General features: G+C 27.3%; 4 protein-coding genes across 5 annotated transcripts; 2 read left to right on the plus strand and 2 right to left on the minus strand.

Annotated features, from left to right (window-relative positions):
• Window positions 1-1,266: 1,266 nt before the first annotated feature.
• On the plus strand, window positions 1,267-5,617 carry LOC119601926 (ADAM 17-like protease). Its single transcript, XM_037953177.1, has 14 exons — window positions 1,267-1,381; window positions 1,629-1,868; window positions 1,931-2,052; window positions 2,115-2,256; window positions 2,318-2,574; window positions 2,638-2,832; window positions 2,979-3,117; window positions 3,969-4,204; window positions 4,267-4,666; window positions 4,736-4,802; window positions 4,876-4,972; window positions 5,042-5,147; window positions 5,217-5,376; window positions 5,439-5,617. Exons 1-14 carry the CDS (start codon window positions 1,303-1,305, stop codon window positions 5,473-5,475), a joined length of 2,277 nt encoding a protein of 758 aa, XP_037809105.1. The 5' UTR covers window positions 1,267-1,302; the 3' UTR covers window positions 5,476-5,617.
• Window positions 5,618-5,862: 245 nt separating this feature from the next.
• Window positions 5,863-7,263, minus strand: LOC119601924 (nucleoplasmin-like protein). Its single transcript, XM_037953174.1, has 3 exons — window positions 7,019-7,263; window positions 6,717-6,856; window positions 5,863-6,590 (listed from the first exon to the last, which is right to left on the minus strand). Exons 1-3 carry the CDS (start codon window positions 7,038-7,040, stop codon window positions 6,306-6,308), a joined length of 447 nt encoding a protein of 148 aa, XP_037809102.1. The 5' UTR covers window positions 7,041-7,263; the 3' UTR covers window positions 5,863-6,305.
• An 845-nt stretch (window positions 7,264-8,108) lies between these two features.
• Window positions 8,109-18,812, plus strand: LOC119601913 (nucleoplasmin-like protein). Its single transcript, XM_037953157.1, has 3 exons — window positions 8,109-8,353; window positions 8,580-8,722; window positions 17,681-18,812. Exons 1-3 carry the CDS (start codon window positions 8,332-8,334, stop codon window positions 17,984-17,986), a joined length of 471 nt encoding a protein of 156 aa, XP_037809085.1. The 5' UTR covers window positions 8,109-8,331; the 3' UTR covers window positions 17,987-18,812.
• LOC119601912 (sodium-independent sulfate anion transporter) lies at window positions 10,142-15,550 on the minus strand. 2 transcript variants are annotated; one of them, XM_037953155.1, is made up of 9 exons: window positions 15,336-15,550; window positions 15,092-15,130; window positions 12,332-12,631; window positions 12,044-12,268; window positions 11,869-11,984; window positions 11,502-11,805; window positions 11,136-11,438; window positions 10,759-11,072; window positions 10,142-10,690 (listed from the first exon to the last, which is right to left on the minus strand). In XM_037953155.1, exons 1-9 carry the CDS (start codon window positions 15,349-15,351, stop codon window positions 10,481-10,483), a joined length of 1,827 nt encoding a protein of 608 aa, XP_037809083.1. In that variant the 5' UTR covers window positions 15,352-15,550; the 3' UTR covers window positions 10,142-10,480. The 2 variants fall into 2 exon arrangements, with proteins under 2 accessions (XP_037809083.1, XP_037809084.1); XM_037953156.1 differs by lacking the exon at window positions 15,092-15,130 and having other exon boundaries at window positions 15,336-15,549.
• Window positions 18,813-21,867: the final 3,055 nt, after the last annotated feature.

Genomic DNA, 21,867 nt, shown 5'->3' on the forward strand with positions numbered 1-21,867 from the left:
ATGGTATTTCTATTTCATTAACTGCACATCACGGTCATTATCCTTTTGCTATTGTCTGGCAACTCCATACAGCTGATATATCAGCTGAAATATATTTCTTATCAACAGTCGCGGCTACAAAAATCCATTTATGTGAAAATTATTCTATATGATATATTTCGAATCTTCAGATCATCTTAGCATAAGAGATGATCACAAAAAAAACTGAAAAACGATTTGATTACCAAAACCTCGTTTTCAATCATTTATTAATTACAGTTCAACCTATAACAAAAATTCTATATTCACTTACTATTTCTTTTTAATATCATACACAAAAAAATATTTTTTTGATTCAAATACAAAATAAATTGAAAATTTTTTGAAATTTGTTTTTTTTTTCTGTGATGATTGCAACTAGGGTTCTATAGTTGAAACGAAAAGTCGACTTTTCGACTTTTCGACTTTTTGCATTTAGTTAAAAGTCGACTTTTCGACCTTTCGACTTTTTCCATTTTATGAAAAGTCGATTTTTCGACTTTTCGACCTTTTTCATTTATTTAAAAGTCGACTTTTAGACTTTTCGACTTTTAGTATTTTATAAATGGTCGACTTTTCGACTTTTCGACTTTTTCCGGCTTTTCGACTTTTTCCGACCTTTTTCGACTTTTCGACTTTTTCCGACTTTTTTCGACTTTTCGACTTTTTCCGACTTTTCGACTTTTTTCGACTTTTCGACTTTTTTCGACTTTTCGACTTTTTTCGACTTTTTTCGACTTTTTCCGACTTTTTCCGACTTTTTTCAACTTTTCGACTTTTTCCGACTTTTCGACTTTTCGATTTTTTACGACTTTTTGACTATTTTCGACTTATTTCGACTTTTTTTTGACTTTTTTCGACTATTTTTTACTTTTTTCGAGTTTTTCCGACTATTTTAGAGTTTTTGACCTCTTTTCCACTTTTTTAAAATTTTCGTCTATTTTCGACTTTTCGACTTTTTTCGACTTTTTCCGACTTTTCGACTTTTTTCGACTTTCTTCGACTTTTTTCGACTTTCCGACTTTTCGACTTTTTTCGACTTTTATTTACAAAGTCGACTTTTCGACTTTTTCATAGACGATAGTCGAGTTATCAACTTTTTTGGAACAAAATAGTCGACTTCGACTTTTCGACTTTTTTCGACAAAAAGTCGATTGTTCGATTATTCGAAAGTCGATTTATAGAACCCTAATTGCAACCAAAACATGTTTTGCCATTTTATCATTAAAAATATTGGCAACTCTGTCTGCTTCACTTTTTCATTTGTGCTTCTTCTTACTAACAATGATAACAAACTATAAAACGCAGTGTAAAAAATTAAAATTTTTAATAATATTCCTCATATTTTTAATTGAAAATGCTGGTAAATTATAAATTAATCATTACTTTAACATAAATAATTCAAATTTTCCACAAATTGGCGAAAGTTATAAAAGAAATAATAAATTTTTCCAAACTCTATGAAGAAGTTGATGAAAAAATTGCAACCCCCTTGCATTTGTGTTTACATACAAAACGCAAAATTGCTTTTTTTAGCAAAAAATATTAAAAAAATCGTTTTATAAAAAGTGTTAAATTTTAAAACAAAATTTATTTCATTATATTTAAAGATTGCCTGCATCGTACCCTTAAACACTTTGAGCTAATTCACAAGGACGATGTCGAACATCGAATTGTGAAACGGGGTGCTAAGCACAGCAACAACCCTTACAACACTATCAAAGAGGTGGAGTTCAAAACATTGGGTAAGAACTTCCGTTTGATATTACATCCACATCGTGAAGTATTACACAGCAAATTTAAGGCCTACACAGTGGATGGTGACGGCAATGAGACCATTGTACATTTGGGTAAGTTACAATTAACCTAGAAGAATGATATTAATAAAAAGCAATGAAAATATTTAATACAGATCATGACAACTTTTTTACGGGTCGTGTTTTTGGAGAAATTGATTCTCAAGTTAGAGCTCACATAGAGAATGGTTTAATGACCATGTCCATCAATTTACCAGATGAAACATATCATGTGGAGGTAAAAGACAAATTATTAAGTAAAATTTCAAACAAATCTAATTATTTACTTTTAATTTCTAGCCCTCCTGGCGTCATTTGCCTACTGCCAAAGAAAATACCATGGTGGCTTATCGTTTATCTGATGTCAAAGTAAAACATCCGCATGGCGATGAAAAGTCAGGTGCAGCTCCCTTAACCTGTGGTTATGTTAAGGAAGGTTTAGGTAAGTATTTTGCAAATTCTTTTTTTGTATTATAAGAAATCTAATTTTATATTTTAACTAGAACTTGAAACCGATGACGAAGATGAGGAAGAATCGAAAAATTTAGATAATGACAATAATCGCCATAACTATCATGAACATCAACAAACCAATCTTTTGCCTTTAACTCACAATCAATCCCACAAAAGAAGCAAACGTCAAGCTGACCAATATGAATATACACCCACAAAAACTCGTTGTCCTTTACTTTTGGTGGCCGACTATAGATTCTTTCAAGAAATGGGTGGCGGCAACACCAAGACCACTATAAATTATTTGGTGTGTTTTTGTAAACATGTTTGTTTTGTAATTGAATTTTAATCGATTTTTTTTTTTTTGCAGATAAGTCTTATTGATCGTGTTCATAAAATTTACAATGATACTGTTTGGCAAGATCGTTCCGATCAGGAAGGTTTTAAGGGCATGGGTTTTGTTATTAAAAAAATTGTGGTTCATTCAGAGCCCACACGCCTAAGAGGTGGAGAGGCTCATTATAATATGATTAGAGAGAAATGGGATGTTCGCAATCTTTTAGAGGTAAGTGTATTTCATATGTTTACCGTTTTTATTTTAAATTAAAATAATACTCATTTTATGTATTTAAATATTTAAATTTTCATCATATTTTTATCTCTTTAATTATTCTAAATAAAAACTCATTTGTATGCTAATCTAAAATTAAGGTATTTTCACGTGAATATAGTCATAAAGACTTTTGTTTAGCGCATCTTTTTACGGATTTAAAATTTGAAGGCGGTATTTTGGGTTTAGCTTATGTTGGCTCACCTAGACGTAATTCTGTTGGAGGCATTTGTACACCAGGTTAAACAAAATATCTGAAATTTCATATTTCGTTTTTTTTACAAATTATGGTTCATTTTGAATTTAGTTTTTCTTTTTTTTTTGTTGGGTCAAATTTTAATTTTTAAAATTTTTTATATTTTGTTCTTCAGTTATATTAGACTACAACGACCTATTCGAAAAACCTATAAACCGGTAGTTAGTGATAATTTAAAATTTTAAGGACAATTTATAATTTTCAGAATTTTTTATATTTTGTTTTTTTGGTTATTTTAGACTACAACGACCTTTCGCAAAACCTATAAACCGCTAATTAGTGATAACGAAAATTTCAGAAAAATTTGGAATTTTTAGTGAATTTTTTTGAAATTGTAATGTTTAGTGAAAATTTGAATGTTTAGTGATTTTTTTTGAAAATGTAGTATTTTTAGTGAAAAAGTGTAATTTTTAGTGAAAAATTTTAGTTTTTGTAAAAATTTGAAATTTTAATCAATATTTGAATTTTTAGTGAAAATGTTTATTTCTAGTTAATTTAGTGAAATTTTTAGTGCAATATTGAATTTTTGTGAAATTTAATTAAAATTTTTATTAAAAAAAAAATATTTCTAGTGAAAATTTATAATTTTTAGTAAAAATTAGGCTTTTAAATCAAATTTTGAATTTTAAGTGTCATTTAAATTCTAGTGACAATTTTGAATTAAATATGGATTTATTTTTAGTGGAAAAGTGAATTTTTTGTGTAAATATTTTTTTAAACACAGTTAGACACAGTTTATTTTTTATTATAATTTGCACTTTCTTTTTACTTAAACAAATCTAAATTTAATATTTGCAACCATTTTATACAAAATATCTCCCTTTTATACCCATAGAATATTTTAAAAATGGTTATACGCTCTATTTAAATTCCGGTCTGAGTAGTTCACGCAATCATTATGGTCAACGTGTTATAACACGTGAAGCCGATTTAGTCACTGCCCATGAGTTTGGTCATAATTGGGGTTCGGAACATGATCCCGATATACCGGAATGTTCACCTAGTGCCTCACAAGGGGGCAGCTTTTTAATGTATACCTATTCCGTTAGTGGCTATGACGTTAATAATAAGGTAAACAGATTTTGTTGCAAATAACATTTAATTTTCGTTAAATGACAATTTTTTCTCTTTAGAAATTCTCTCCCTGTTCTTTACGTTCAATACGCAAAGTTTTACAAGCCAAATCGGGTCGTTGCTTCTCCGAACCCGAAGAATCATTTTGTGGCAATTTGCGTGTTGAGGGTGATGAACAATGCGATGCTGGTCTTTTGGGTACCGAAGATAATGATGCCTGTTGTGATAAAAACTGTAAATTAAGACGTAATCAGGGCGCTGTATGCAGTGATAAGAATTCGCCCTGCTGTCAGAATTGTCAGTTTATGCCGGCGGGTGTCAAGTGTCGTGAACAAGTCTATGCAACTTGTGAACGTGAGGCTAGATGTACGGGTACCCATGCCGAGTGTCCAAAATCACCTGCAATGGATGATGGTACTATTTGTCAGGAGAGAGGACAGTGTCGTAATGGTAAATGCAGTAAGTATTGTTTAAGAGAAACATTATTAGAAGTTGGGATTTTCTTCAATAATTTGCTGTTTCCTTTAGTACCCTATTGCGAAACCCAAGGTCTACAAAGTTGCATGTGTGATATTATACAGGATGCTTGTAAAAGGTAGTTAAAAATTGTTTAAAGTTTATTTTATAATGCAATCCGATTATTTACACATATTTGTTTAACTTCTTAGATGCTGTCGCATGAGTATTAATGAAACCTGTTTTCCTGTGGAACCGCCAGATGTTTTACCAGATGGTACTCCCTGTATACAAGGTTTCTGTAATAAGGTGAGTTTAAGGCGTTTAAATTTAGTTGAAAAATATTCCTATATTATTTAACGTCTTTCTACAACAAAGGGTGTTTGCGAAAAAACCATACAAGATGTGGTGGAACGCTTTTGGGATATAATCGAGGAAATTAATATTAATAGAGTTTTGAGATTCTTAAAGGATAATATTGTTGGTAAGTATTATAATAAACTAATTTTAAAATAAACATTCAAGATAATGTTAATGAAATTTTAATTTACAGTTGCCGTTGTTCTTTTCACTTCCATCTTTTGGATACCGGCCAGCTGTGTTATTTCGTATTTTGATCGTAAAAAATTACGCCATGAGTTGAAACAAATCGATTGGAGCCAAAAATTAGATTTAATACATCCCAGTGATAGGCGTAGAGTAATACATATAAGGTAAAAACTTAAAATTCAGCTATAAATTTTCCGATTAATGAGAATTTCGTTTTCTTCTTTAGAGTACCAAGACAAAAAATTTCCGTAGCGCGTATGTAATCGCCGTAAACATTAAAATTAATTTTATTATAAAATAATATATGTATTCATTATTTTAAATTTTAATCTATTTATGATTAAATCTCGTTGAAGGCTCAAATGTCTTTTAATATTAAATAAAGCGAATTTTCCATTAACTTTATGACTTAAATTTGTTTATAAAATGTTTCAAAAGTTGTTGTTGAAATGAAATATATGGATCCGAAAATTGGAAATTTTGGGGAAAATTTAAAAATTTTTGGATTTTTTGTGAAAATTTGATTTTTTTTTTTTTTTTTTTTTTTGAAAATCTGACAGAAGTATTATTTGCAAAGTTTTCCACACCCACAAAATCTAATCGTTCAATAATACATTTATAGATTTTATAAAGAAGTAAATTTACAAAAATAGTTTTTTTAATTACATTTATTTTTTAAGTAATTTTTTTAATATTACATACTTATTAACTTAAAGTGTACATTTAGATTTTTGTGATTACAATTCTTTTTTCTGGGAAGAATTTTGTTTTTACTTTTCTTAAAAGGGGACTTACAAATTGTATACAAAAAAAAAAAAAACTTAGAAGAAAAATTATATTCAAAATAAAGCGGAATAAGATATTTCTTCTTTATCAATTTTTTCAAAACTACTTGAATTATAAAGGGTGGTATGTTTAGTTTTATGTTTTGTGAAAAGTGGAGGAGGAGCAGGCTTAAATCATGGTCACCAACACAGTTGATATCTGAATTTTCTAAAAGATTGTTTCATTTAGTATGAAATTTTGTCCTAATCGCAGAAACAAACAAATAAAATGCTGATCTGGTGACCGTGATTTATTCTAAGGAGCAGGATTACTTCTTTTTGCTATTTTTACCGTTTTGTTGTGGTGGTGGTTGTTCATCATCTTCATCGTCCTCATCAACATCATCTTCATCCTCGTTATGCCATTCCTCCTCAACCATTTCGTGAACTAAATGTTGACCACAGATGTATACGGGACCGGTACCTTGAATAAGTTTGAAGGTAACCGAATCACTGGGGAATTCTAAATTGGGACACAATGTACGGGTTTCGCCAGCCTTCAAGACAGCAATGGGAATTTTAATAGTTTCCTTTTCGTAGCCCTTAACTTCAGCCTGCAAAGGAAAAATAAACAAAACATTATTTAATACAGTATTCAATATAGTGGAGAAAAAAGATGTGGCATCTCTTTGGCATCATCACACGTTTTCATTCATTTGTATGAAAAATTGTTGTTTTACCTGTACAACATTGAATTCGCCGCTTTTGGCATCAGCACCCAGGCTTATTTGTTTAATAATCAATTTTTGATCCTGCACATCTTTGTCAGTTTCAGCAACTTCGAATTGGGCCAAAGGATCCTTTTCGCTTAATTCAACACCTTTAAAAATGTGAAAAATTATTTATTTATAATTTTAATATCAAGGTTATTTGTTTGTCATGCTGCCGGTAGACATTTTTGATTATCAATTCGCCGGCCGCATCAAACAAATACAATTAATTTTCCAGTCGTGTGTATTTTATATTTTTTGGTTGTACTTACCGTAGAATGATTCTGTTTCCATTTTTATATGTATATTAATTTAAACTAAAAATTATTTGATAAATATACTTTTGTTGATATTTTATATACAACTGTACAAGTTTTCTTCTAAAATAAATTTGTTTTACACGTGCCACTCGCCACAGATATAATGACCATCTCACAGCAAAAAAACACGAAGAACACAAAAATCACAATCGCAAAACTTGGCACCTCTTATCGAATTGCCAACCTAATTTGTTTGATGCTCTGGAAAAAGTGATGCCAATATGTAAAATTATGTAATATAAAATGCCTAAAATACCTATTAAATATGTATTGTTGGAGAGTACAAAATATTTATAATAAAACTTGATTTAGAAATTTTGATTTAAATGAAAATCTCCCATAATAAAATATTAATAAACTTTTGTTCAGCGACAAAAAGACAATTTTTCTTAGAGTACTATAAAAGTAATTACAAAAAGTGGAAAACTTTTTAAATTCATACAGAATAATAATGTATATCTTGTTATTTTATTATTGAAAAGCTTGTTTTTTTATTAAAAAATTTTAAATTTGATATGGCAATGTTTAATTATTTTATTATGAGTGTGTGCCAATCGGTAACAATTTACTTGAAAATGTAAATTTTTGATAGATATGAAGTGAATAAAATTTTACTAGCTCATCGGGCTACATAAATTTTTGACAATTGAAAAGAAAAATTTGAAAGTACAAAAAATAAAATATTTTATAATTTTAGTTTGTCATACATTTGTGATTGTAGAAATTTATTTTAAAAATAAAAAAATCAATAAAAGTGTTTCTTTTATTAAAATAAATGCAGATTTTCTTGTGAAATTAGTGACAATTGTCAAAATTTAATGTAATCAAAAAAAGATTTCGTTTGGCACAGCAAAAGTGATAATATTTTCCACCATAAGAAAATTTTATTTTACCACAGAACTTTGCTACCGTTTGGCACACAGTCTATGTACAAGATTTCTCTATTAAAATCTATTTATAAAATTCTAAACCAATTACGGAATAACAATTCTCATAACATATAAATAACTCATCTGGCAGCACTTTTCTCAAAAACGTTGGCATTGCCATTTTACGAAACACGAAGACAAAACGAAATTGCCAAACATTTTCGATTCTCTGCTTTACCCCCGCTTTACCGGCTTTGCTTGTTCTGCTGCACAATTTTTTTCTTCTTCGTAGTCGCTGTGGTGGAAAAAAATTCATCATTTTTTGTGTGCAAATAACACGAGTAACGTGAACAGTTTTATTATAAAATTTAATCCAAAAGAATCCATAAAATCACAATGTCTGACGAATCATTCTATGGTAAATATAAATTCTGTTAATTTCCACAATAAAATAATGTTATTATTTGATAAATTGTCAACGATTTCAGCGACGAAAAATTATCGCAAAAATGGCGGCTAGAAAAATGTACAATATTTTTTGTAATTGCAAAAAACTGAATACAACAATATTTTATTGAATTTGGAAAATTATATAGAAAATTGTGTAGAACCTATTAAATAATAATTTGTTTGTATTTTTTTAGGTGTTACTTTAAGCGGCGAAAACAGCTCCGTCGAATGGGAAGTGTTATCCAACGATGAAGATTATCCCCGCGGACAAAAATTAATCATCAGACAAATTCTTTTGGGCGCTGAAGCAAAAGAGGATGAATTCAATGTTGTAGAGGTAAGTTTTCCATTTTTTTTCATTTACAAGATGTACTTTTTTTAAGGCAGGGAATGAATATATTGGGGATACTGATGCAGTTTATGTTATTTAGTTCAAACAGGAGGAGGGTTAGTTAGTGTGTATATCCATATAACCTTGTTATTTTTTTATGCAAGACAAGAAGTAGTCGATTTCAGATGGTTGGTTTGTTTGGTATGTTAACCTCACTCATTGTCATTTGGTGGCATTTTTTTTTTCTTAACATTATTTTGTGTATTGTTCTGTTTTGTATGTACAATATTTTTTATATTGTACACATATGCCTAGCATTTATAAGAATATAAGCGTCATTAGTATGTCTTCCTTGAAAAATTTTTTTTATTCATTACTTCTACCACTTACTGATTTAAAGATTTTTGGTCTTCATAATGTAAATCTTTGTGAAAATATCCCTGTAGAGGTTAATATTGAAATATTTAAATTTGTATCTTATAAATCTAGAAAAAATTCCCAACTAACTGTGGTTTACAAATAAAAATATTTTCATTTTGGCGCCAATATCTTAAATTTTTATTTCGTTTATAGTAAGCAATATTTTTTTTTAAATACCTATATCTTTAGTTAGAGGTATCTTTTCTTTAGTTAAGCCACTAAACCTTTGCTAAACCTTATGTAGTTTTATATTCATGTTTGTCTAGCTTAAAATGATATTTTAACTTCCGGTTGTGAGTAATGTTTAAAAACAAACAACAATACAGTAATAGCAATAAAAACAATTAAAGCAAAGGTAACAAACAGCATGGTTTTTCTTAGATTATACTTTTATACATTTTCCATGTGCTAAGTACAGTTTTGTTTACTTCTTAAACTAAAACTAGAAAAAGACCTTTTGAATCACTATTGAAGCCTGTAACATTATAGTTTTTTGCTTTATTTTAAAATTTTCCATGTGCTGTTTTCTGTTTGCATAAGGCTTTAAGTGGAAAACTATTTTAAAGATTTTCAAAAGCAGGTAAATTTCAAATTGTCATTGAAGGGAGGATTAAAATGAAGGATTAGTTAGGATTTCATAGGAATTAACAAAATGAAGCATTTCTGTGATGTAAGGATCTACTTGGTATACATATTTTGTTAATTTAGAAAATAATATATTTTCTAAAGATTATTCTTGTTGAAATGTATGGTACTAATCATTTCTCAAGGGATAGTCTATCCCAATAGTTTTTATTTGATAAAATCTAACCGATTTCGATAGTCGATAGGTCGTTTTATATAAAGTATTAGAATTAAAACATGTAGAATTGAAACAACATGTTAAAACTGAATCATTACTGGTTTAATGAATTATAATTTTTAACATTTTACGATGGTCTAGTATATACCAATTTACCGCTTTAAAACTTCCAACGTTTTCATAAATATAAAAAGTACATCATCTTTATAAACATTTAAAACACAAACTTTTATTTATAGCTTTATAAAGTATATGTTCACAATATATGTATATAGCAGAAAGTTTATAAGTTTCGATCCAGCGAAATATTACTCTAATATAATTTAAACTTAATTAAAAACATCCCTGCTTTTAAATAAAATTTTCGTATTAACATAAATTTTTATATGAAATCGTTTTTTTTTTTTTTTTGTCTTAAACTTAAATTTACTATTTATCTATTACATTATACAAAATTATCTAAAAAACACATTTATTAAATGTCACACAAATCTTTCTTATCTTATATAAGGAACTGTTTTTGTACATTTGCATTACTTATTTTAAACTTCCTGATGTTCACTTGTATTGTCTATAGCACTTAGTCTAGGTTTTGTTTCCTCTACAAGTTCTGCAATAGATTTGCTAAACTTAAACATAGATTTCTCTTTAGGATGTAATCTACAAATAACACCGGCAGCATTGATATTCCAATTCCAACATACTAACTCACAAGAGTAGATAAGTAAATCTTCTTTTAAAGATAAAATATTCTAAGGAAGAAGTTAAAGAGTTAAAATTAATAATTTTTATATAAAAATGTTGTCTTTTTAAAACTTACCAAGGCCACAGTAGAATCAATATTTGTTATTTCTTCTCCATTTAAAACAATTAATTTAATGTCTTCATTGGTGGCCACAAATTTAACAACTTTCGATTTTAAATATTCTGCTGAAGAATAACAAAGATTTTCCTTAACATTTACTATGCCAACTTGTACAGATTGTATCTTTTCATTATGAATGAAAATTTTTGGTCTGGCACTTTTGTATAAAATGAACAACATATTAGCCAGAATACCACACACCATGCCATATTCCAAACCCAAAAATAGACAAGCTATTACGGTAACCAGGAAAGGAAACAAATCTAATTCTGTAAGAGATAAATTTTTTTGAAATGTTTTAAATATTTTGAATATTAAGTTAATGTGCTTACTTTTCGATTTCCAAATTTCTCCAATACGATCATATTCCACCATAAATATCATGGCGGATATAATAATGGCCGATAAAGTGGCTTTGGGTATATAGTAAAATGTCGAAGTCAAAAAGGCCAATGTCAATAAAACTAAAATACCAGTAACGGCTCCACCCAAAGTGGTCTTTACACCACTGGAATTATTAATGGCGGAACGTGTAAAAGAACCAGTAATGGGCATGGAAGAAACAAAACTACCCATAACATTACAAAGACCCACAGCTATCATTTCTTGAGAAGCATCAACTATTTTACCTTTGGCTATATAAAAGATAATGGGAGAATTTTTTATAAAGATTTTTTTTAAGCAGTTTTAACACTTACAAAATGCTTTTGCTATGGCTACTGTTTCGAGTATAGAGATCAAAGGTAAGGCGGCTAATGAGGCTCCCAAATTTGATACCATATCTCCAAAACTATCGGTAGTACCATTGGTTGAGGTAGAGAATGGAGGTGGTCTGAAAGGTGGTATGCCAGGTGTAATTTTACCACTAACTCTAAAGGGCAACCAATCATCATGACTTAATAGATAACAAATCAATATACCCACTACCACTGCCAAAGCATTGCGGGATAGGGAAATGTATTTTGTTAAAGTTTTATAGCGGCAGGGTAAATCTTTAACTTTCTGCAAAGGTTAAAAGAAACAATATTAAGTTGTATAAATTTCTTGGTATTTTGTGTCACTTACTCTCATTAACAGCAATACCACTAAAGTACAAACACCCAAAATGGCATCATTTCTTTTGGTTTCAGTTATATGTGTAAAGAAATTTATCCAAGAGTCTAGAAACTCGTTCGAGGGACCTTTAAATTAAACAATTTATAAGAAATTTCCCCTAAAAGAAGCATAAAACACAACTTACTTTTAATGCCGAATAAATTATTAATTTGACCACTAGCAATGGTGACAGCGGCAGCCAAAGTAAAACCAGTAGTAACTGGTACCGATATAAATCTTACCAACACTCCCAAATTCAAAATACCCAATAGAAATATAATGCAGCCCGATAAGAAACAACATAATACGGCATAATCTGGATTACCAGCAATATGAGTTTGAATCATTAAAGACATAATAGCAGTGGGACCTAGAAACAAATAGCAATACTTTAATATTAAGAAAAAGCACTAAATATGTTTTAATTACTTACCCACTGTTATATCTTTACAAGTACCAAATATAATATAAACAAAACAACCCATAAATGCAGAATATAAACCATATTGTGTTGGTAAACCGGCAACAATGGCATAAGCTATAGCCTGTGGTATGGCTGTAAGACCCACTGTCAAACCAGCCACAAAATCTGGTACCAGAAATTTAGGATCATATTTAGGTAACCATGATAAAATCGGGAAGAATTTCTTAATAGTATCGGTAGAGCAACAACTCTTTGAACGAGTTTTTATAATCCTACCCACATCTGGAAACGTTTCTTTGTACAAATTCTCTGTAAAAAGATAAAAGCTAAAGTTATTTTGGGGTTTTTAGGAAAATTTGTTATTATGCTTAACATTTTTATTTAATATGTATTTATTTAACATGTTGTTTTATTGTTATTGTTATATTTTTTCTTATCATTATTTGCATTAATTTTCCACTTAATTTTCACAGCTTTTTGCGTAAATTAATTTTGTGGTATTTGTTTGGTTTTATGTATTGTATGTAAAATTTGCATATGCATTAGTTAGAAATGATTAATTGTGTGTAGAAAGTATTTAGGAGTTTTATTACTTTGAAAACCTTTTAGAGTGTTTTGTTTACTTTTATTAGATGTTTTATTATTATTATTATTGATTATTAGTTTAAAAATAAATATTTGTTTTAAATATTCAAGTGAGGGCGGAGAGACATTTCTCTGGTCATTAATTTTTATTTATTTAAATTATTAACATGTTGTTGTGTGTGTTGTTACATGTATATAATTATAGTGTTCTATTTTAAAGTCTTATTATAAAAAAATTCCATTCTTTTGAATTTACTCGTGTGTGAAAATGTTCTCTTTTAAATGAAGTAAGAAAGAAGATTATTGAATGTTTGGTTAATTATTTTAAAATAAACAAAATATTTCCTCAAAGTATGTTTTATCAGGATATATTTCTTGCATAATTTACCATTTGCTGTAATTGTTAAAAAACTACCTCTAGGGTTTTCTTTTTCTTGGAGCCGTTTTAAATTAATTAAGAAAATATTGCCTTCAAATGGTGTTGAAAATTTTATTTTAATAGAATATTTGCTGTAATATGCACTAAAATGTAAAATATGCTTTTAAGAATGAAATATGCTTTTACAATCTATCGCTAACTTTAGAAACTTTATGTTTTTATCTGGTTAATATAAAAAAAATTGTTTAAATATTAATATAATTAATATATATAATTAATAATTAATATTGAATTACATAAGTCGACAAATTTTTTTACTTTTCTAATGAATTGCGCAGAATCTGGCCTCAGAATTTCTCCATCACATCTGTGATTCGAGATATCGTGCTCTGAAGTTTGAAAAAACGACATTTTGCACACATAATAATAGCGCCAAGATAACTATGTATATTTATAAAATGTTGTATGCCATCTGAAAGTTCATTTTGTCAGCTTTAAAAGGCTTAACATCTGACATAGCTTCTTTTTTGAGATATCTCAAAAAACCATGAAAAGTCATGGCTTTAGTTATATTCATAGTATAAATGAAGTTGTCTTGGTGCGGTTATATCGTCTGAAAAAGAAAAACTTCAGGACATGATATCTCAAATCCCCATGACATGTGAGAAGCATAGAACAGGCTCGATGTAGAACTATTTTGAATTTCGAATTTTCAAACATAAGTTTGCAATGCCTCAATTTCAGCCTAAATTTAGGCTACGAAATTTAATTAAAAATGTTAAATCAAAAATTATAAATTTTCGATTTCCCTGATAATTAATAATGCAGGAAAAAAGTAATTATTGAGTTTTTTGACTTGCATACCTCAAGCAAAGCCTTTTGTTGTTTTTAAAATTTGTTAAAATTATCTAGGGTCATAACCCTTAAAAACACATTTTAAACATCATATTATTAAATTTGACTGATATGGTTTTTAATCATCATAACAATAACAGGCTTAAATAAATATTGTCACTGAGTGAAATGTTTAAACATTTGTTAAATATTTTTCTTACTTTTTAATAAAATTTAACACTAGCTTATTATAAACATATTGTTTTATTTCTAGGCTTTGGCTTTTAATTTTGAATGAAATATATTTTAAACTTTTCTTCTTTGGACAAGTTTCTGTAATTTTCTTTTTTTTTTTTAATGTATAACGAAGGACAAAGTACTTATTATTCACAAATTAAACAATTACATTTTGTATATTTAAATTCATTTATAGTCCGCATTCCTCTTCCGCTTTTACCATAAAAGGAAATTTAGTTTTATTTTGTAACACTATTTTTACATTAATTGTTATTTTAACTTTAAATTTATAGCAAAAACACTTAAAAATCTTATGTAAATATATAAATTTCTTAGTAACACTTCAAATCAGTTTAAGGAACTTAAAATTCCCATAAAATTTTAACCAAAAAGGCAAATATTCAATACAATTAAGGCACATTGTTATTAAAAAAACTTATTGTTATTTTTTTTTTTTAAAACAAACACCCTCGGTATTTCATAAAAATATTAACACATTTCTTATTTTAATTCTTCATTTCTACAATTTGTTAAATTATTAAATTGTGTCAAAGTTTATCAGGTAAAAACAAATTTAGCTTTTTTAATTTAATTTCATATAAAACATCTTCCGGTATCAACTACAACACACTATAAGCTTTATTCTTTTTATTTATATTTATATTTTTAATTACACACAAATAATTAGCACGATTTAATATTTAGTTTAAACGTTAATTAAACAATTTACTCACGTTTTGGATGCTTTACTTTAGTAGTAAAGCTTGTTAGTTCTATTAATAATAATATTTATAAATATTTTTTTTTTTTTGGATTACAACAAGGTTATTTTACAACATATAATTTAAAACAAAGAAATCTCTTAATAAAAGCAAACAAATTTAAAATTTTAACACTTTCAGTAGTAAAATATAGTTATTTTTTAAGATTTTTGCTTGTATTAAGAGATTTCATTGTTTAGTTTTTTTCAAATCGCACCTTCTAAATCCGTCATGTTGTTGTGGTTTGTTTAAAAAAAAAAAATTGAAATTATTTAAAAAAATTTGAAATAAATTTTTAATAATTTTGAATTTCTTTTTTTACTATAGCAATTGACCAGTTTGTTTGTTGGTTTGGATGTTTGTATTTTATATTTCACGCGTCCACTCTATACCACGTTGAAATATAGAATGAATGTTATTTTTTGGTTTTAATTTACTTTTTAATTTTTATAGACTAGTGTTTGCTTTTCTTCTTACTTACATACATACTTATAAGTACGTATGGCACAGACACATACTTTTTTTTCGTATTATTTTAAGTATGTACATAGCACGGACCCAGACCATTAACAAATATTTTCATTCACTTCCAGAGAGCCATCAAGTTAACATTATTATCATTGTCATAAACTGATAATTTGTTGTTTTGGTTTGGTGAATTACTTTTTTATAGATTTTTATAATTTTTTTTCTAATTTTTTTTTGTCAATGATAACACAAATTTGATAATTTATTTATTAGTGTGTTAAACAAGAATTATTTCAAATCACTTTATGTTTTTTTTATGTTTATTATTAAAAAACACGCCTACTTTTTATATATTTTGCTCAAATTGTAAAATAATCTTTAAATGTGATCTTTTTTGAATTTGATTAAAAAAACATTGCAATTTTTTAAATATTTGTTAATATTTTTTTATAAAATCAGCAAAATAAAATGAAATATTTTTGCGTTTATTAGAAATAAACGTAATTTGTTTTTATCAATTAGACATTTACGTTGATTTGTATTATATTTAATGGAAATATACTCAATCACGGGTTATATGGATAGCACATTATATACTATCTCCATTTGGCGTAGCTTTAGAGTTATATTAAGTGTTTGTTTTTGTTTAGTTTTAAATGATTTTAAGATTAGGCAAATCTAAGATTATCTTTGTTTAATTAAGTTTAAAATTATAGCACAACTTAGGAAATTTTAAGTAAATAATACAATCTTTAAGTAAATAACCCTAAATTCACTGTATTAGCTTGGTAAGTTTTTGATTTGGTATGAGAGAGGAATGATATTTCTGTCTTCTATTCATTCCCACAAAATTAAAACTTAAGCAAGTTAAAGTGCCCGGTATTAAGTAGCGTTTAGGTTATATAAAGCTAAAATAACAAATTTTATTATCGTTCTTATCAGATGTTTGTTCAAGTTTTCTATGTTTAATTTCTTATACTCAAAGTCGTTGATCTCTAAAAGATTCTCTTACACGTTTTAAATTTGAAAACAAAAAGTTTTAAAAGTCTTTTTTGGATAAAATTAAACATTTTGCAAAGAAAATGGTTTTATTTTAATATAAAAGCTTTTTTTTTTACTTTTAAGAAATAGCTTATGTTGTGATGGAAAAGCTTTTTCAAATCTTTCATAAACAAAACTTTGTATTTTTTTAAGTTTTTTATACTTTTTACCGTAAAAGCTTTTTAGCCTTTTTATGATAGCTTTATTTTCAAACTCATTTGAAAAAGATTTGATAGTGTATGTTTTAAGTTTTCTTAAAGATATTCATAAACTTTTAGAGGCAAAGCTTTTTGATATGGAAGCTTTATTTTCAAGTATTTTTTGTGAAGTTTGCTTTAAGTTATTCATAAACTTTTAGACACAAAGCTTTATTTTCAAACTCTTTAGATAAAAAAGCTTTCTTATGAAATTTATTCAATAAAAAGACTTTTTTCTTGAGTTTCATTGTTTTGGTAAGAAGTTTACTGCCGAAATCTTTAAATGACTTGCAGAAAATGTTTATACGTAACAATTTCTTGTAATCTTTAAACATTTTCTATAAAGGAAGGGGCTTATCAGATAAGTACTTTTAGATTTTGTCAAGAAATTTTGAACAAAGTTCATTCAATTTTTATTTGTATAATAAGTTCAACTTTTTTACTTCATTATTATAAGCATTTTATTGTAATTGTTTACAAAATATATCCTACATAATTAAAATAAACACTATATCAACATCTGGCAGTTTTTATTTGTTTATTAGCCACAATTTGATCATAAAATATATTATAAACTTAAAGCGTTTAGCATGTGATTTATGAACTCAGAAAGTTTCGATTCGATTAGAAATTTTAATTGTTTTATAACAAAACCAATAAATAAAATCAAAAGCGATAACTTTAGTATTGTTATAAAATTTAAGTATAATCTTAATTGCAGCACTTGATATATTAAACGCACTTCTCAGTGCTTAAGAAGCATTAAAGTACTTAATGTTTTGATTTATATAGTTTTTAATAAAACAAATCAAAAGAAAGTTTTAATAAATAAAATTTCATTACTTTTTCCTTTAAGGTCCACACCGTCAAAGACAATTTGAAGATCCCCATTGCTGTTTTAAAGGCCGGCGAAACACGTGCCGTTAATCCCGATATTGAATTCTACGAAACATCAGCTACATTCAAATTGATCAGAGGTAATGGCCCAGTTTATATTCATGGACAAAATATCAAAGACGAAGTTGAGGTAGTCGATATGGATGATGACGAAACCGACGAAGAAGATGATGGTGAAGAGGAAGAAGATGAGGCACAACCTAAAAAGAAACAAAAGTTGGAAAACAATGCCGAAGGCAAAAATGCCAAAAATAAGAAGAAATAAATTTCTTAACAACACCTAGTACTACCTCTCTTAATTATATACATAATATACATAAAAAACAAACACAACACATACACACACAAAAAAAAAGGAAACACAACCGTTAAAATTTATGAATGCAAATTCTTCCCCATAAGTTTCTTTATGTGTATAATACATAATTAAGAAACTAATTTTTAAGACTGCTCTTCCTGGCCAAACATTTTCCAATTAAATCTAATTTTTTTATTTTTTTTTTTTTTGTAAACTGTATACAATAGCAAGCCAACAAATTGTAAAAGGGTTTTAGGAAGAGCTTTAGTTCCTTGGTTCTTGTTTTTAATTGTATGAGTATTTTTCCAACTTTTGAAAACTTTCAAATTTTTTTAAAATTTTTTACATTTTAACAATATTATACATTGTAAGTTATAAAAAAAAGTGTCAACATACTAAAAACTAACATGATTTTTTTTATATAGACAAGAACTGTTAGCAAATGCAGTTACTTAAGAAATGAATAAAAGCGTTTAAAACAACTAGAAAACAGCAATAAGTAAAAGAAAATTATTCAGGTAAACTTAGAAAACAGAAAAATAAAACAATTATATTTAAAACAAACAACAAAAATAAATCACTTTGATTGATGCATGTGCTGTTATGGCTGCATTTTTTATATATACAATAAAAAAGTTAATAATTCTAACATCAAAATCAACAACAGACATACATTTTTATAAAATGTTATGTGTAATCAAACAAAATTTCTGTTTTTCCTCTTTCTCTCGTAAAAGAAAACTTACCACTATAAGTTAAATAATTTAACAACAAAAGAAATACAAAAAAAAAACATTAAAAAATTCCATTATAAACAAAAAACAAAAACTTTAAAAAAATTTAAAAAAGAACTCCAAAATAAATTCTGAAAAATTATTTGAAAAAAAGAAAGTGTGTGTGTTTTTTCTTGCTAATTTATTGGACACTGGAAATTCATGACGATTAAAATTCAGGGATGCGATTGAGACCTCAAACATTTTAATAGAAATTTCAATCGTTTACGAATCCCAGATTTTGCTCTTGATCTAAGATATGGAGTAAAAAGCTGCATATGTACAATTTAAGGATTTTTGGCGGCTAATTTTTAAATTGTTTTGGTAGGGTTTTTTTCATATTTGTCCCTAGCTCTTATATAGCATCTTTCATCCAAGCCTTTTATCAATTTATAATTTAACACCTATATTTTTACTTTGAATGTAAACAAATATATTAGTGGACAGGACAGAAAAGAACATTCGTTTTTCTTTGAATATATTTATGTTTTATACCCTTTTTTTTAGCGAAAGAGAAAAAACTATCCCCATAATATACTTACATATGTATTCATATTGGGCTTTGTTCTGGAAAAAATCAAACTTTTCTTTATCTTTATTTAATATCAAGAGTTTGAGTTATGTACGTCCATTAATATAATTTGATAATAAATTTGTTCAATGTTTTTTTAGGTCATTGATTCATTTGGTATTAATTCAGTAGCCCGGAGAAGATTACGTTTTAAGAACACCCAATTAACAAATAAAACTTTTTATTAAAAACTAAAGTTTTTAATCATTTAAACCACCCAATCGTTAGAGTATTACTACTATTTGTTTTCGACATTTCGATAAGATTTTGAAACAATTCAATTTGATTCACTTTCCTTATTGATTGCTAGAGCTTATTTTTAAAGAAACTATTATAATCAAATGAAACAAATTTCAGCTAAATCCTTCATTTCACTTCACTTTTATTTGGGTAGGTGCATTGACAAAGTTTGTTTCTTAAAATTTGTGCGCCCTAATTGTCCATATTTAACTTTACAATTATGTACTTTTAAATGAAATTTTGTTTTCTTTAATATGCAAATAAAATTGTATATGCTTATGTTATAAAATAAATTAGCGTTATTAAGATGTCTACCCAAAAAGGTTCTTAACAATATAAATAGAAAAGTTATACAGTAATCAAAAGCTTTAAATATATATCTTTTTGCCTAAGCCCCAGATAATTTAAAAATAAATAACTATTATAACGTAATATAATAGCAATTTCATTGGCATATGATATAAAATAATACAAAAAAATAAACGTGTGCTAACTGTTTAAACAAATATTTAAGTAATTTCAGTGAAATTTGATTTTTAAATTTAATAAAATTTATTGTTTATTTTCTAGCTATAAAAAAATTAAAGTGTTTACTTTTGATTAAAAATTTTAAATATTTGTGACGTATTTAGAAAAACATAAACGACGACGATTGATTATGATGATCGTACGGATAGTCGTTAGATATTTTATTTCTACGTATTTCTATAGTGATATGACAACTAATGAAAACTGATTATAAAATACAAACAAAAAGGTACTTAAAAAAGGAACTTAATATAAATCGATAATACTTATTGATTGACATTTTTTGCATTAATTGATTTTTTTTTTGGGAAAAGCCCAAGTTTTTGTGTTGTTTTTATTAAAAAAAGCCAAACATTCAAAGATAAAATATTGTTTTTAAATTTTGCTAGTTAAAACAGAATAAATGTGAATTCGAAAACGGGTTTTAATATTTATTTTGAAAGATTTTTTTTATTCAAAATGCAATATAACCAAAGGAAGCCTTTTTGGCTTAAAAATAGCTTTTTATTTTTTTATTTATTTTTTATTTATTTAACAATCAAAGTATAACTTAACAATTTTCAATAACCTAGCCTATAGGCCTAGTTTATATCTTTTCAACACTCAGCAGTTTGGTTTAAAAATAATGTTCGTTGTAACTTTTTTATCGTTCTGTACAAACTGCTATATAGAAAATACTGCATATTTTTAGGACAAATTTAATAGTACACAACGCACAGTGGTATAGGAAAAAAAAAAAGAGGGAAATAATTCGGTAACTTCTAAACGGTTAATCCGATTTTAATGAAATTTGGTATGCACAAAGAGGAGGTGTTGTCGAGTTTAGGTTTTGAATTTGGACCTTATAGGCCAACCAGGGGCCCGGCGGGGGGGTCCTCAAATTAGGACACCTCGGCTATGTTAAATTTTTAAAACGATCCTATTTCTTCATTTGAGTTCCGATTTAAAAAAAATTTCGTATATAGAATCTCCTCATCGAGCACTATAAAAAATGTCGTCGTAGCAGTAAATTATCTCTTATAGTTTAGGAGATATTCGCATTTGAAAATTAAAATTTTAAAATTTTTACCGTCCTTACTTTAGTTTTTTTTGATAATAGCAGGTCCAAATATTCCCGATTTTCGCCATTTTGTTTTATTCGCTTAACAACAAGTTTATATATCAAGCAGTGAAAGAATTATGTAAAAATCATGACTGAGTCCAAAGTTATAGGCATTTTAATTTAAAAAATTAAAAAAAGGCGATTTTTTGTCATTTTTTTGGGAAAAAAGTATCTTTTTCTTTTTAAGTTATCTAAAAAGTTTCTAAGAAGATGTATATAGAATTTATACTTTTTGGAAAGCTGACTTTACATAAAGTACGATAAATGAAACAAAACCTAAAAATTTTTGATACCGAGGGGACCAGGTCCATCCAAAAAAACCCTATTTTTTATGGAAAATTAAATTTTGAGCAAAAATTCTCAAATCGCATAGTCGATATCAAATTATAGTGACCTGTTTTATATGACCCAATATGTTCTTAATCATTTTGTAACGGGTTTCGATAACCCCGCCCCTGGTATGGATATAATAGGCAAAAAACTAAAAAATCCCATTTTTGGGATTTTTTAAAACTTTTTTGGGAATTCCGGGATTTCTAATAAGAAAATTCGAAATTTTGATTTAATTTTGGATTTTAAGTAAAAAAATCTACCTAACTGTAAAATTTCATCAAAAAATATTCATAAATAAAAT

The sequence above is a fragment of the Lucilia sericata genome, unplaced genomic scaffold, assembly GCF_015586225.1.
Source record: "Lucilia sericata isolate MDLA Ls3-8-SP2 unplaced genomic scaffold, ASM1558622v1 Contig000199F_arrow, whole genome shotgun sequence".
NCBI lineage: Eukaryota > Metazoa > Arthropoda > Insecta > Diptera > Calliphoridae > Lucilia > Lucilia sericata.